Below are 13227 nucleotides of genomic sequence, written 5' to 3' on the forward strand. Positions count from 1 at the left end.
TATTGAGTTTAAAACAGTTTGACTTATAAAAGTAAAGATGGAAGAGTGGAATGTCATGAGTCTTTATGTTGACGCATGGAAATAATTACATATCAAATATTAAGTAAAAATATTAGAGAAAGTAAAATACAAATATTGAATACAGCTAAGAAAATTGCATCATATATTCGTAATGAACTTAATAACATACTGAATACAGGTTATTTCCTTGATCCTCACAATAAACTTGTAAGATGGGTACATTATTCTTATTTTATAAATGAGGAAAGTAAGGTTTAGAAAAAGAAGTTAAATGACTTATTAGAAATAAATACGATGTAGGTAAGACTTGAACCTTGGTTTCCTGATTTCAAATTTTATGCTCAATTCAAAAACTGCCTCCATGCAGAGTCACAAAACTTAGAAATGGTTTTAAAGTGATATAAAGCAGTAAAATATTCACTAGGCTATTATTTTTCTCTTTCAAATTGCTTATATTCACAGCAATGATAAATTTAAAAAGGTGTATTTTGTACACTACCAAATCTTTTATAGAATGTAATCTTTCTTAAGAGGAGTAGTTAAAGGGGTAATTATGAATAAAAGAGGTTTATTAGGGAGAGCCAAATACATTTGGTAAATATTGGGGAAATAATAGTGAAAATAAGAAGTCCCTCTCACAGGCAGGAAGCGGACCTCCTCAGCAATGCTGCTGCCGACGTTGCGTTATGGGCAGGATTCCATGCCTCTTGGAAGGCAAGCAGCTAAGCTCTCTCTGCCGGTACAAGTCTGCCAATTGCTGTACAAACAAACCCTCAAAGATGAAATAAAACCCTCTCGCTGTCTATCAGAATATTGTTTAGACACAAGTCAAATATTTAGTGATTCAACTGGAACAGCTTATCAGCATCGGCCTAGGCGGAATCATAATCAGGATAACTGAATGGCTCCAAAGGAAGTAACAGAGTGAGTATTCTGAATTTTGCCCTTCTACTGCATCAGTCAAAAGATCTAGTGAATAATTGATGGTGACTTTCAATGACTTTCAATGACAACTGCCCAGTGACCATCTCCCAGAAAAGCCAAACTGAGGAGAAGCACCCTTGCTTCCTTCTGGCCTATGCAGAAACAAGCGGCAGTATTTGGATTCTCGAGGAAAGAGACTCCCTGGGACTAGGAACTCTGGCTGTACGGAATATACAGATATGGCCAGATTCTGGAAAAGACATGATGCTTCAGACAGAAACAGAAGGAAGAGAAAGGCGGGTGAACATACTCCACAATCTCTCTGTGTTCAGTGGTTGAGGACTGAGCCCTGAGTCCAACAGACCCGGAGTCAGGCTCTATCCTTACTCACTGCATGACCTGAGACAGGATACTTTAGTTCATCTCTCTGAGAGTTAGTTTATCATCTTCAAACTGAGAACAATGATAGCCACCTCATAGGTATTGTCAAGTGAAGTAACTCATACAGTATAATTTGCGCAGTGCCTGGGATAAAGTAACTGTTAATAGTATCCAATATTATATTATTATAGCATTACTAGTATTAAGCTTTAAAGGAAGTGATCACTTATTAAAATTGATTAAATTTTAAAAACTATGTTGATATATTTTTTCTTTCTACAAGATGCACTTATTATTCTGCAAATAATTATTATGCAAATGATAGTAGCTATAATCTGAATAATATTATTGTGAGATTCATAAGATGACAAGAAGTTCTCTTCTGGTGTTAGTTATATAGGGGAGAAATGTAGCTAGATGATATTTATCATATAGTAGCAAAGGTGAAAGGAAACAGCCAAATTTAGCCAGTGTGTCAGTGCGTCCTACCCCCGGTATAAAACAGGGTATCAAAGGAAGGAGTTCATTTTGCAATTGGTTGGTTCTTATGGAGAACTTAGCCTGAGTTCTCTGGTTTCATCACCTCACATAGACTTTACTTGCTCAGCTGTCCAGTGAATGCCATGAGTTTTAGGGGCCATAGAAGCAGGGCTGGTTTAAAGAGCATGTGTATCTATGCACCCACTTAAAAGGACCCCGTGCATTATGTTGCTGGTCCTGCATAAAGTGACTGTCTACCCCGCCCGTGAAATTAGGCCAACATATCTTTATTGCCCTGACATCATCATTATTGTTTATCTTTACTGAGATAAAGAAATTTTAATTATTAATTTTGGTGGGTAACCTATAAAAAATTCTACTTATAGTAAATAAAGGAATAGGAAGCAATTTTATCAAGGCATCATTGAAAAAAGAAAATCAGGGGGCCGGCCCAGTTGCCCAGTGGTTAAGTTCGCGCACTCCACTGCAGCAGCCCAGGGTTTCACTGGTTCAGATCCTGGGTGCGGACATGGCACCACTCATCAGGCCATGTTGAGGCGACGTCCCACATACCACAACTGGAAGGACCCACAACTAAAATATACAACTATGTACTGGGGGGCTTTGGGGAGAAAAAGCAGAAAGAAAAAAAAAGGAAAAAGGAAGATTGGCAATAGTTGTTAGCTCAGGTGCCAATCTTTAAAAAAAAATTAAATTAAAAAAAATAGGAGGTTTGTTAAGAAAAAGAAAAAAGAAAAAAAGAAAATCAGAACTGAATTAATTATTAGCCCATTAGGCCCAATTTTGAGTCAACTGCTATATAAATGTCTAAATACAATTTTTATAAGTTCCTAACATGCTTTCTTTATAGTTTAAAAGTTTATGAGTTCTATATTCTATTAAACCTTTCTACAAACTTCACTTATTATTCTGCTGAATAATTCTGAAGTACAATTTCAATTAATTTTTAAGCTTTTGAAATTTTATACTTACTGTATAGATGACCTAGTTATTTTTTGGTTGAAGAAAAAAAATGACATGTTTTGCCTGGTGTATGATCACACATCCTGTAGAGCTTAAATGAAACTCATTTTCAGTGTCCACAGGAAGACCAAGGATTGAAATCATATGGATAAAGAACTCACTATTTTTCCTAAAATTATTATTATAAGAACATCTTGTACTGAAATATTACCTTTCTCTTGGAAACATTAAGTCTAAATAGTTTGTTCTATGATCTCACAGGGCAAGATTACTCCTCCTGAGTCAGATCAATTTGGAGGGAGTCATAAATAAATACAATAATTTAAATAGTCAAGAGACAATTCAATTTTGTATTATTCTGTTATTTTTAATAGTATCAAAATCTTCATAAATTAAATATAAGGAGTCATATTATGTTAGAATAATGATCACCCTTTTGTAATTAAAAGGTAATAAAATACAAAATTTATCCAAATGGCCATATAATTTCACAGCAGACTCATGAGAGGAACACTGCCGTTTCTTTTAGTAAGAATCAGTAGCTGTTCTTTTCATTGTGAAAAGATTAGTTAATATCACTCATATGCCAAACACATTCATAGAACAGTTCTTTCATACAGAAAGACTATTAAGTAGTTTATATGCACCACATTGAATTTCTCTTTCCTCCTCTGGTGTTTACCACGTCTGTTAACGGTACTGCGACCCTCTCATTTCCCAGATTCAAAACCTCAAGACCTAGAATATTCTAGGTCTCTCCATTCCTCAAGGGCCATGCATTCAGGTTGTGAACAGCTCATGTTTTTTACAACAATGCAGTCTGCAACATATTTCTACTAACGAGCTCAGCACAGCACCTATTGCAATGCCATCACTTAGAAGGAAGACACTGACGTCCAGGGAGGTGAACTTACCTCAGGCTACACACTTACTGAAACGACTAGGACCGCAGTCAAGATTCGTTGTTCCTCAGATCATTACTTGTTCCACTCTCCTGTTGACTTGACCTTTGCAACATTTCTCACATCTGTCTCCTCTGTTTCAGATCTGTTCTTCCTCAGATTTGCTCTTACTGCTCTTCCCAATATTCATTCAATAATGTCCTAACTGGTATTCCTAAATTCATTCTCAGCACATGCGACACACTACTGCTAGCTTCACGCTCCTGAGACACAGTTCGTACTACATCCAACCCTCTGCTCCAAATTTTTAAAAGCCACTCATAACAAAACTGTGTCTAACTGCCTTAGTGCTATGGTCTGAACGTGTCCTGCCAAAATTCACATGTTGAAATCCTAACCCCCAAAGTTGATGATATTGGGAGGTGGGGCTTTGGAAGTGCTTAGATCATGAGGGTACAGCCCTCCTGAACGGGATTAGTGTCCTTATAAAAGAGACCCTAGTGGGAGCCCGCTCCCCTTCCACCCTACGAGAACACAGCAAGGAGGCTCTGGCTCTGAGTCAGGAAGAGGGCTCTCACCAGAACCCGACCATGCTGGTGCCTTCCTCTTGGACTTCTAGTCTCCAGCAGTGTGAGAAGCAAATTTTGTTGTTGATAAGCCACTCAGTCTGTGGTATTTTGTTACAGCAGCCTGAACAGACTAAAACACTTAGGTTGGCATTCATGGCCTTCTGTGATCTACCCAAATCTAAATCCTGCTCACTTATGCATTCATTCAGTCAGATAGTCATTCAGCAGATGCTTATTGAGTTTCTTATTGCATAGACTGAACATTTTGCCAGGTAATGCCAAAACCAGTAAGATACAGTCTTGTCTTATTCATCAAGGAGCTCTTTATCTTATAGTTTCCTTTAATTATGTATGTAAGGAAGAATGTTTTACAGGGGCAAATTAGATGGTTCTATAGGGGTCTTGTCAGAAAAAAGGTTAAAAACCTGTAGACAAATATTTATACTTTAAATACTTGCTTCATATTGATGCTTAATTTACGTAGGATAGAATCAGATTCAAATAATACGTCAGTAATCTTCAAATTACTTGACTATCTACCCAAGTTCAAGTATGTACCTTTTATATCTATGGTCTTGCTAAACCATACAGACCTACTAAATATCATTTAAATTAACGGAGAGACTCAAAGTTATTTTTTTGCAGTAGCTTACCAGGAAATACAACAACGTTGTCTGTGTTTCTCTGGGCCCGGCCTGTCAGGACAGTGGTAAGATTCACTGTTGGTTTCTTAAGTGTATTGGCTTTCTTCAGCAATGGTTTTACTTGCTTCTGAGACTTAACAACATTTGCAAGACTACCAGACAATGATCGGTTTATATATCTAGTTAAATTAGAGAGGGCAATTTGAGTTTTTATTTCAATTACTGATTCCACGAATTCTGTCAGGTCTTTCTGAAGAAGCTCAATGTCTGGTACGGAACCTTTGATCCACTTAGGTATGGTGGCCTTCAGTTCTGATATACTTGCAGAAGCATTATGAGACATCGTTAGAGCTTCGTAGAGAGTTTTGTTAAGTAAAGAGAAATTAATGGAAAGATGGATAGATTTTGCTTCCAGTGCCTTAAATCTAGAATTTAATACCTGCAGTTGAAGAGCCTGGTCTCTCTCATTTGTAGCTACACTGCCTTTTTTAAGTGAAATATAATACGGTGTGAGCATCTTGGTCACTTTAGTCTCAATGTCTTGCAACCGAATTTCAAAATTTTTGGAAATCTTTGTGGCTGAGAGTATTTTTTCCTCCAAATGACTCATATTTTGCTGGTATTTTATCACTTGAGATGTGCTTTCATTGAACATTTGATAAATCTTTTGAAAGTTGGACTGATTCAATTTTTCATCTTTGGAAATATCTGCAAGGACCTTGGCAACTTGCAAAACAAAGTTATATCTCTGATCGTCATTGACCAAAATCTGAATAGAATCATTCAAACGTTGGAATTGAGGAATAAACGTCAAAATAGTTTCCATATTTTGGGTACATTTATGATGGACCTCAGGATTATACTTTATTGTACTTAAAGTCTCTTTTAACATGTAGTTATCCTGAATGAAATCAATGGCATTATTTATGATTGTCATGGTCTTATTTAGGCCATCTTCCATTTCTAAGGCATATTCATTGATACGTCTGTCTAAGGCATCACCACGACTCTGTACTTCATTTCTAAGTAAGTTGTGTCTTTTTGAAAGTTCTTTGATAAGAATATTTAGCCCATTGACAACACTAATCATATTTTCTACCTTTTTGCTTGTAGCTGCTGCTTCCTTTTGTTGTTCATAGGTCATTGTCTCTCTAAATGACCCTCCCCGCTCAAGCAAAGGTTGAAGGATCTCCATATCGTAAGTCAAATCACTTAGTTGCTCATTCATTTTATTTATCTTATTGTCCATTGGAAAGAGAACTTCAGCCAATGTTTGGTTTAAAACTTGTAAACTCTCTTCTGTGTCCTTAATTTGAAATTTAAAATCTTTTCTGCACTTGGATAACATGTCTTCGCATTCACCTCTGACAGATCTTTTCTCCATCTCCAAAGCAATGGTGAGATTGGTAATCTTGCTTTCTTGGATGTGCAAATCATCAAACATTTGCAGCATCATCACACCCTGCTTCTTTATATTCTCATGTAGGGTAGACATGTACTCGGTGACATTATCGCTAACTGAGTCAGCAGCTGAAACACTCTTCTGGTCTGATATTTGCTCCGTTGATAAAAGCTGCTCCTGGACTTCCTTCATTTTAGACAGTGTCTTGTTGAACGATTCATAATGCAGAATGCTCCTTGAGTGTTCCTGTTCTAGAGCACCTTCTAAATGAGTCTGCTTTGCTTCTAGTTCTTTAATAGGCTTCTCACATGTAAAAATCATTTCTTGCCTGATATTCGTAATGCGATTTTTTAGATCGAGTATATCAGTCGAAGTAGGCCTATTTTCTTGCATTAAAACAGACTTTTGCTGGACCGCTATTGAAACCACAGATTCATTAACTTGGCGAATTATTTGTCTGGTGTTTTCAAGGTCCTCTGACAGACTTGATACAGTCTTGAAGACCTGCGCTACGGTCTCATGCATGTCCTTTTTAAAAGCTTTAAATTGTTCTCTTACTATATCCTTTATCAGATCATTAATGCTTTTGGATTTTAGACCTAAAGAAAGAAATAATAAACAACAACAAATGACACATTATTTTAATTATGTCAAATTTAGATATCTCTAAAAAGATAAAAAAAGTTTGAGGCTAAACACTAAAAACATGCAATAATAAAAAACATTTTGACTACATTTACTCATAAAAATTTTAAAATTACTATAGTTTATATCAGGTGATTACCTTCTTAATTGGTACGTCTGAGGGGAGAAATCAATTGTGGCATAGAACACACTAGAACCATAAAGCGAAGTCTCTCTGGACAAAAGACATGAAGGAAATACTACTGACTTCAGTTAACAGGCCCTTGAATGCACTGAGTCTGGGTCAAGTCTCTGTCTGGTATGATGATACACGGCTATGGGGTTGCCGCCACAGGAAATACTACTTGGTGTTAGCTTCTGGTTGTGTTATTAGGTTTCTATTTATTATTAGTAATGAGGTTTTAGACCTTGTGTTTTGAGGTTACAAAAACTAATAAATTTACTACAAAGAAGAAATTTAATGATATTCCCAAATGAAGAGCAATATGAAGTAATAGTCTTGTTGAACAAGATTCAACAATACTTTATAATAACAATAATAATAATAATGAGAGATTTGGGGATCATAAACCTAAGTCAAATGAAAACAGGAATTCAAGATATACATTAATTATCATAATGTGACATTAGTTCTTGACAAAAAGAGACAGAGAAACGTGCCACTGTTGAAGAACATGCTAGTACCTCCAGGATTGGGAGCACGGACTGATCATAAGCTAGAATGATTGTCAGTTCTAAAAATAGCATTAAAAAAAAAAGAAAAGAAAAGGAAAAGTAAAAAGGTTCTGAACTATTCAGAGCTCTTTAGAAAAGGAACTAAATATTTTAGAATTAAAAAAAAGCAAAACAAACAAAAAAACCTGTTACATATAAAAACAGAAAATGGGAAAAAAATAAAACATATGCTTGAGGCATATTTAGAGTACATAGCTATGAAGCACATGCAAATGAAAGGTCTGTCTATTCAAATCCAAAGCGTAGCCCGTGACTATCATGTAAAATACGGACAACATAATACAAAGCATTCAAACAGCAAGGTTTGCACAATGGGCTATTGTGAAATGAGTTTTGGCTACCATGAAGCCTATTCAAGAAAGATGACTGTAGGATAGAAATATCTACAATAGAAATATATACTCTCTACAGGTCTTTATTTTATAAGCAAGCTTTTAGAAGTATTTAAGATGCGTGAGAGACTTACACAAAAAGCATTTTGAAATAACAATTACACCAGATAGAATGAGGCATTGCTTGAGCATCTTGATATTAACTAAGCTGGTACAAAGACAAAGCTGTAAATGTTGTTTACATAGATAAATATCTCTTTGGAAATCCTAGATCCTAAAGATCAATGTTGTTAAATGAAGAAAGAGGAAAAAAAAATTATTTTATATTTCTAAATCTGGCAGAAACAAATACATTTAAAAGTCAAAAAAATATAAGTAAGTGAAAATCAATTTGTTCGTAATAGAAAAAAAAAATGTGAAGTCTGGGCTAGTAATCAATGACACAGCGCCAAAACACTGAGCACACCAGAAAATTTTAAAAGTATTTTTATTTTCTAAATTTTACTTAGCATTTAACTAGTCACCCATTTATACAGCAAATCTTCATTGAGCACATTTTATATGCTGCCCTGAAAATGAAATTTGGAAATCTTAAGATTTCTGAACTTAAAAATAGAATATGTTAGCTTTACTGAGTAAAGGTGCTGCTCAATAGCAACGTTATTTTTATTGTACTTTCTACAGGATCACTTAGCCAGCTCCTGTTGGTTAAAATTGTCTTTAACTCTCATGACAACAACAACTGGATGAAATACAATAAAATATTTAAGGTTAAGAATCAGACCTTGGAATTTACACCCTTATCATTTTGGATTTAAAACATTTTCAAGATTGAAAAGGTAGAATAAAACCTAAGCGTGATTGAATTAATTAATTAGTTGTGGACAATAACAATAGGTGTTTAACTTCAGGCAGTGAAAAACTACGTGATCTGAAAGTCAGAACAAGAATGATAGTAGGTAACAACAATGTAAACAGGTAAAGAGCAGTATAGAATCTTGACCAAAGGAGTCAGGAAAAAAGTAAACAAGGAAAATGAAAACCAGGAGATATGTTAGTTGTTATGCTTTAGAACTTGGATGGAAAAACATACTGGGGAAAGGGTAAAATCACAGCAGTGTCTGAAAAGAAGTCAGATTATTAGGTTAAATACTCGTTTCAGGATAAGGAGCTTTTCAAATAGCATTTGTATTATTTGTTACTAAAACATCTGTACAAGAATTTGATTTTGCAAAAATACATAAGAGAGCTTTATGCCAATATCTGAGTGGGCACATCGTTTTAACTCTATTTGATTCTGTTTCATGTGACTCACGTGCTTCCACTTCCTAAAGAAGAGGATATTGGACATATTTGGTGACTTAACACATGTATATGATATCAGATACACAGGCATGTCCCTTGTGACCGTGAATGTAGGGCCAATTTATAACGTTCAAGTAACTCTTAAGGAGTTGGGGCATTTGACTTTGAACAGTGTCTATGGCTGTTTGCAGATGAAGCAGTGTTTCCGCCCATGGATGCAGAGGAAGCCAGAGCAGAGGATGTGGTGTTGCTAGGTAAGTGCAGCACCTCATGGGTGAGTTTAGTTTTTGCTGCATGCATGAACATTCATTAACTGCAAGCCCTCTGGTTCCCATAACTGCTTGTGCTCAGTACCCAATTAATGCCTCCATTTGAGGAGGGAATTTGTTGTTGTTGTTATGAGTGTATGTTTTTTCCTGTGTCAGTGCCAGAATTTTTGCTAGGAGGTTCACGAAAAACAGCTGACAGGCCTAATTCTCTCAAGTCATGATAACCAAATTTTGCCAAACAAATTTCATTATAGTGGTTATGGTCAGTTACACACTGTTTCTATTTGGCTCCTTTCTCATGCTACTGCTCCAGGGAAAATACATTTCTCTCTCATGATCGCCGTCACTAAGTTTTGGCCATAGGGGGCATGCCAGATAGGTCGGACAAGGTCTTTCTTTCACTGGCTTAATAGCACCAGTTATTTCCATGGTTTTAAAAAATCATGGTTTCTACGGTACTGGTAGATGATTTGGAAACTTCCACCTTGTTATCTCTTTTACCTGTGAACCACTATAGAGGAAAAATAACTTGTGATGACAGAAATGGAGTTGTAGAGTGAGTTTTTTTTTTTTTTAATGTATAAAACAAAGTGAGAGGGCCCAGTAATCCTGAAACTCAGAAACATACAGTATACCCAATGAATTGAGACACTCCTATTAACCAAACTATTTGCCTGGAATCTCCAGTCCCTACCTGAAATCCCTTTGCCTGGTTAACTCCTCCTGGTCCGTCACTTAACAGTTGAGATGTGAGGAAGCCTTCCTCGGCTTTAGACTAGATTTGTTGAAACTATCAAACAGTCCCATTGCACCCTGTGCATAACACTACATAGCAATTACTCACTATGCATAAATCTCTGTGGTAGGCAGAATATTGCTGTCCCTCCCAGGCTGTCCACACGCTAATTCCCTGAACCTGTGAATGTGAATATGTCACCTTATGTGGCAAAAGGGCCTTGACAGATGTCATTAAGGTTAAGGACCTTGAGATGAGGAGATTATCCTGGATTATCCAGGTGCGGCCAATGTAATCACAAGAGTCCTTGAAAGAGGAAGAGGAAGGCAGACAAGTCTGAGAGATGCCATGGGGACTCCACAGCGATTGCTGGCTTTTGAAGATGCGGATGAAGGCCAGAACCAAGAAATTCAGTGGCTTCTAGAAGCTGGGAACAAGCTTCAGTTTATAACCATCGAGAAAATAGAACCTCAGTCCTACAACTGCAAGAAAATGAGCTCTGAGAGCAACTTGAATTAGTGGGAAATGGGTCATCCTGTAGAGCCTCCAGAAAGAACACAGCCCACCGTTCGGAGAGCATGAAATTCAGGGAAATTGATTCACATTTATAAAGAAACTATTTCTCTGACCTGAGATGTTTTAGGACATATTTTATTGATTATACTTCATGATCTACAAAATTTCTGGGATAATAATGCACTTAGATTTATCCTCACTGTCTCCATCAATATTATTGAGACGAGCATATAGCTGCCTTAGCAATCATCCCTTAACCTCATCTTTACTTTGAACCGAAAACCACAATGGAAGTAAATTCAGTATGGCTCATTTTAACTATACAGAAATCTAAGTTAGGCTGTAGCTAGGTATGTAATTTCAATAAATCAGATGAATAGTCAAATATTTGACTATAGAATAAAAAATATTTAGATGTTTCAAATTATTTCAGAAATAGAGTGATTTACAAATATCTTACTAAAAAAACCTGTCTTAGCCTTCCATATCACCCAGCCTAAAGCAAAGATCCCAAAGTGATGTGAGAAAAGATAAATGAGTCATTTGCCTTTTGTCCTAACTGAAGGAATAGTTTATTTTACTTTACTTTTACCTTTTAGGAAAGATTGAAATTCCCTGCCTTTATCTTCATTGATTTTCCCTTCTAGGGAAGAGCACGCGTTCCTTACATCACTCACAGCCAAAGAAACATTGTCAATCATCGTCTGCAGAACGGTCAATTTCATTGCCTGGTGGTTCAGCTGGTCTGCCATTTTTTGTGTCACTGCTGCATGTAGAAGAAGAGAAAATTGGAAACATTTAAATATGTATATATATATACATATTTAAAACCACTGAAAGTTCAAGATAGGTTTAAAGGTAATTCAAATAAACCATATTTCACTATATATTTGAAAATATAGACTATATGCACTTAGTAAATGGCAACCTGAATTTTAGACTACTTGGGGGTAGAAATTAGTAAAAAGTATTGTAATAGCTTAGATTTCTAAACTGTTTTAACTCCTCCCAGAATTTTGTCTTTTTTTTTTTTAACCTTAAAGAGTTCTTGATACACTCTCAGCAGTTGAAGAAACTAAGGGGCAGAAAACCAAAATAACTTGCCTGAGATACCAGAGCTAACGCCTCACCTTCTGCTTTCAAATCCAGTGCTCCAGCATTGAATATGTGTAGCCATCTACATGTAAGTAGTTGATCTATATTCTGAGAATTTTATTCTTTATTGAGGTATTCTTTAATGAGAGATAAAGAGATTCAGAATTTAGTTTGAATCGCTTTATACAGCAATGATCCTTTCCATGCCTTTACACATGCACTTCAATCATGTGTATTATGTGATGTCAGGCAAGGAGGATTTTATGGTATTTTATGAAGATACTGAATTCCAATCCCTTAAAAAATTAGAGTACAATTTCTAAGATATATTCATCAGTGTTCTTAAAGAGATCCCCCTAAGTCACATTTCTCAATTTGAGTGCCGTATTTTATATGACTAGATCTATGCCAAACAGAGTGGAGAGGTGTTTTTAGCAGTAACCAATTTTATGTTTCTGAGAGAAAAAGTTAAGCCTAAAGAAAATGGTAAAGTATTAATGATTAGAAAGATGAGAAAATATGTGACACGACAACTTTGGATCAACACGAGGTTCTCGTTGGTTCTTAGTGATAATTTTTTTCCTTAGTCAGTGATCAACACCCCTAGTGATCGCTTATCAACCACTGGAAAGGGAGCCTGCTTAGCTCCTTAAAATGTTCAAGTTGTTCCTTCCATGTCAAGATTCTTCCATGATTGCACTCTTTGGTGGACAAGAGTTTGAATTTATTTCAGAAATTTGTGATTTCCTTACAACCTAATATGACAGCATTTTCATTTTCCTTCTGTGTTTGCACACAGAGCTTCAATAATCACGCAGGCTGGGAACCTGCAGCTCGGTCACAGTTTCCGCCAACATGCAGCGTCAATAGAAAAGGATTGAGAGGTATGTTCATGTGTCACCACCAAAGCTTTGACAGCCAAGTGATTTGTTCTTTGGAAGTTGTCATCAATAGTGTTGACAATAATTGGGTTAGGGATGATAGCAATTACAATCTGTGACCTGGGTCACCACAGTCTTGCTGCTGCTGTTGCTGCTGCTGCTCGGCTGTCCTTCTGCCAACAGCTGTGTGACTCTCAGCCTGGTTGCTGTGTATCAAGTCCTGCTGTTCCTGGGCTGGGCGGAAGCGAAAAGAGAAGAGAGAGAGGTTAAGCACTGGGACTGCCTCATTTTTTCCAGTCCTGAGTAATAATGTGGATGACATTCATTTTCCTGTGTGCTGAAGCGTGATGGTCTGCGATGATTGCAAAGTAAGCTGCTCCGCCTCCATCCATGGGGCAACGTGCAA

The 13227-nt window shown here is 36.5% G+C and overlaps 1 protein-coding gene across 1 annotated transcript in view; it reads right to left on the bottom strand.

Annotated features, from left to right (window-relative positions):
- MMRN1 (multimerin 1) overlaps nt 1-13227 on the bottom strand; it is a 60591-nt gene that overhangs the window by 13138 nt on the left and 34226 nt on the right. Inside the window, exons 4-6 of the mRNA XM_046657447.1 lie at nt 12942-13055; nt 11438-11611; nt 4915-6906 (exon numbers count right to left, since the gene is read on the bottom strand). Coding sequence (XP_046513403.1) covers nt 4915-6906; nt 11438-11611; nt 12942-13055 — 2280 coding nt within the window. The remainder of the gene's footprint in view (nt 1-4914; nt 6907-11437; nt 11612-12941; nt 13056-13227) is intronic.

Source organism: Equus quagga, chromosome 3, assembly GCF_021613505.1.
Source record: "Equus quagga isolate Etosha38 chromosome 3, UCLA_HA_Equagga_1.0, whole genome shotgun sequence".
In the NCBI taxonomy this organism is placed as follows: Eukaryota; Metazoa; Chordata; class Mammalia; order Perissodactyla; family Equidae; genus Equus; species Equus quagga.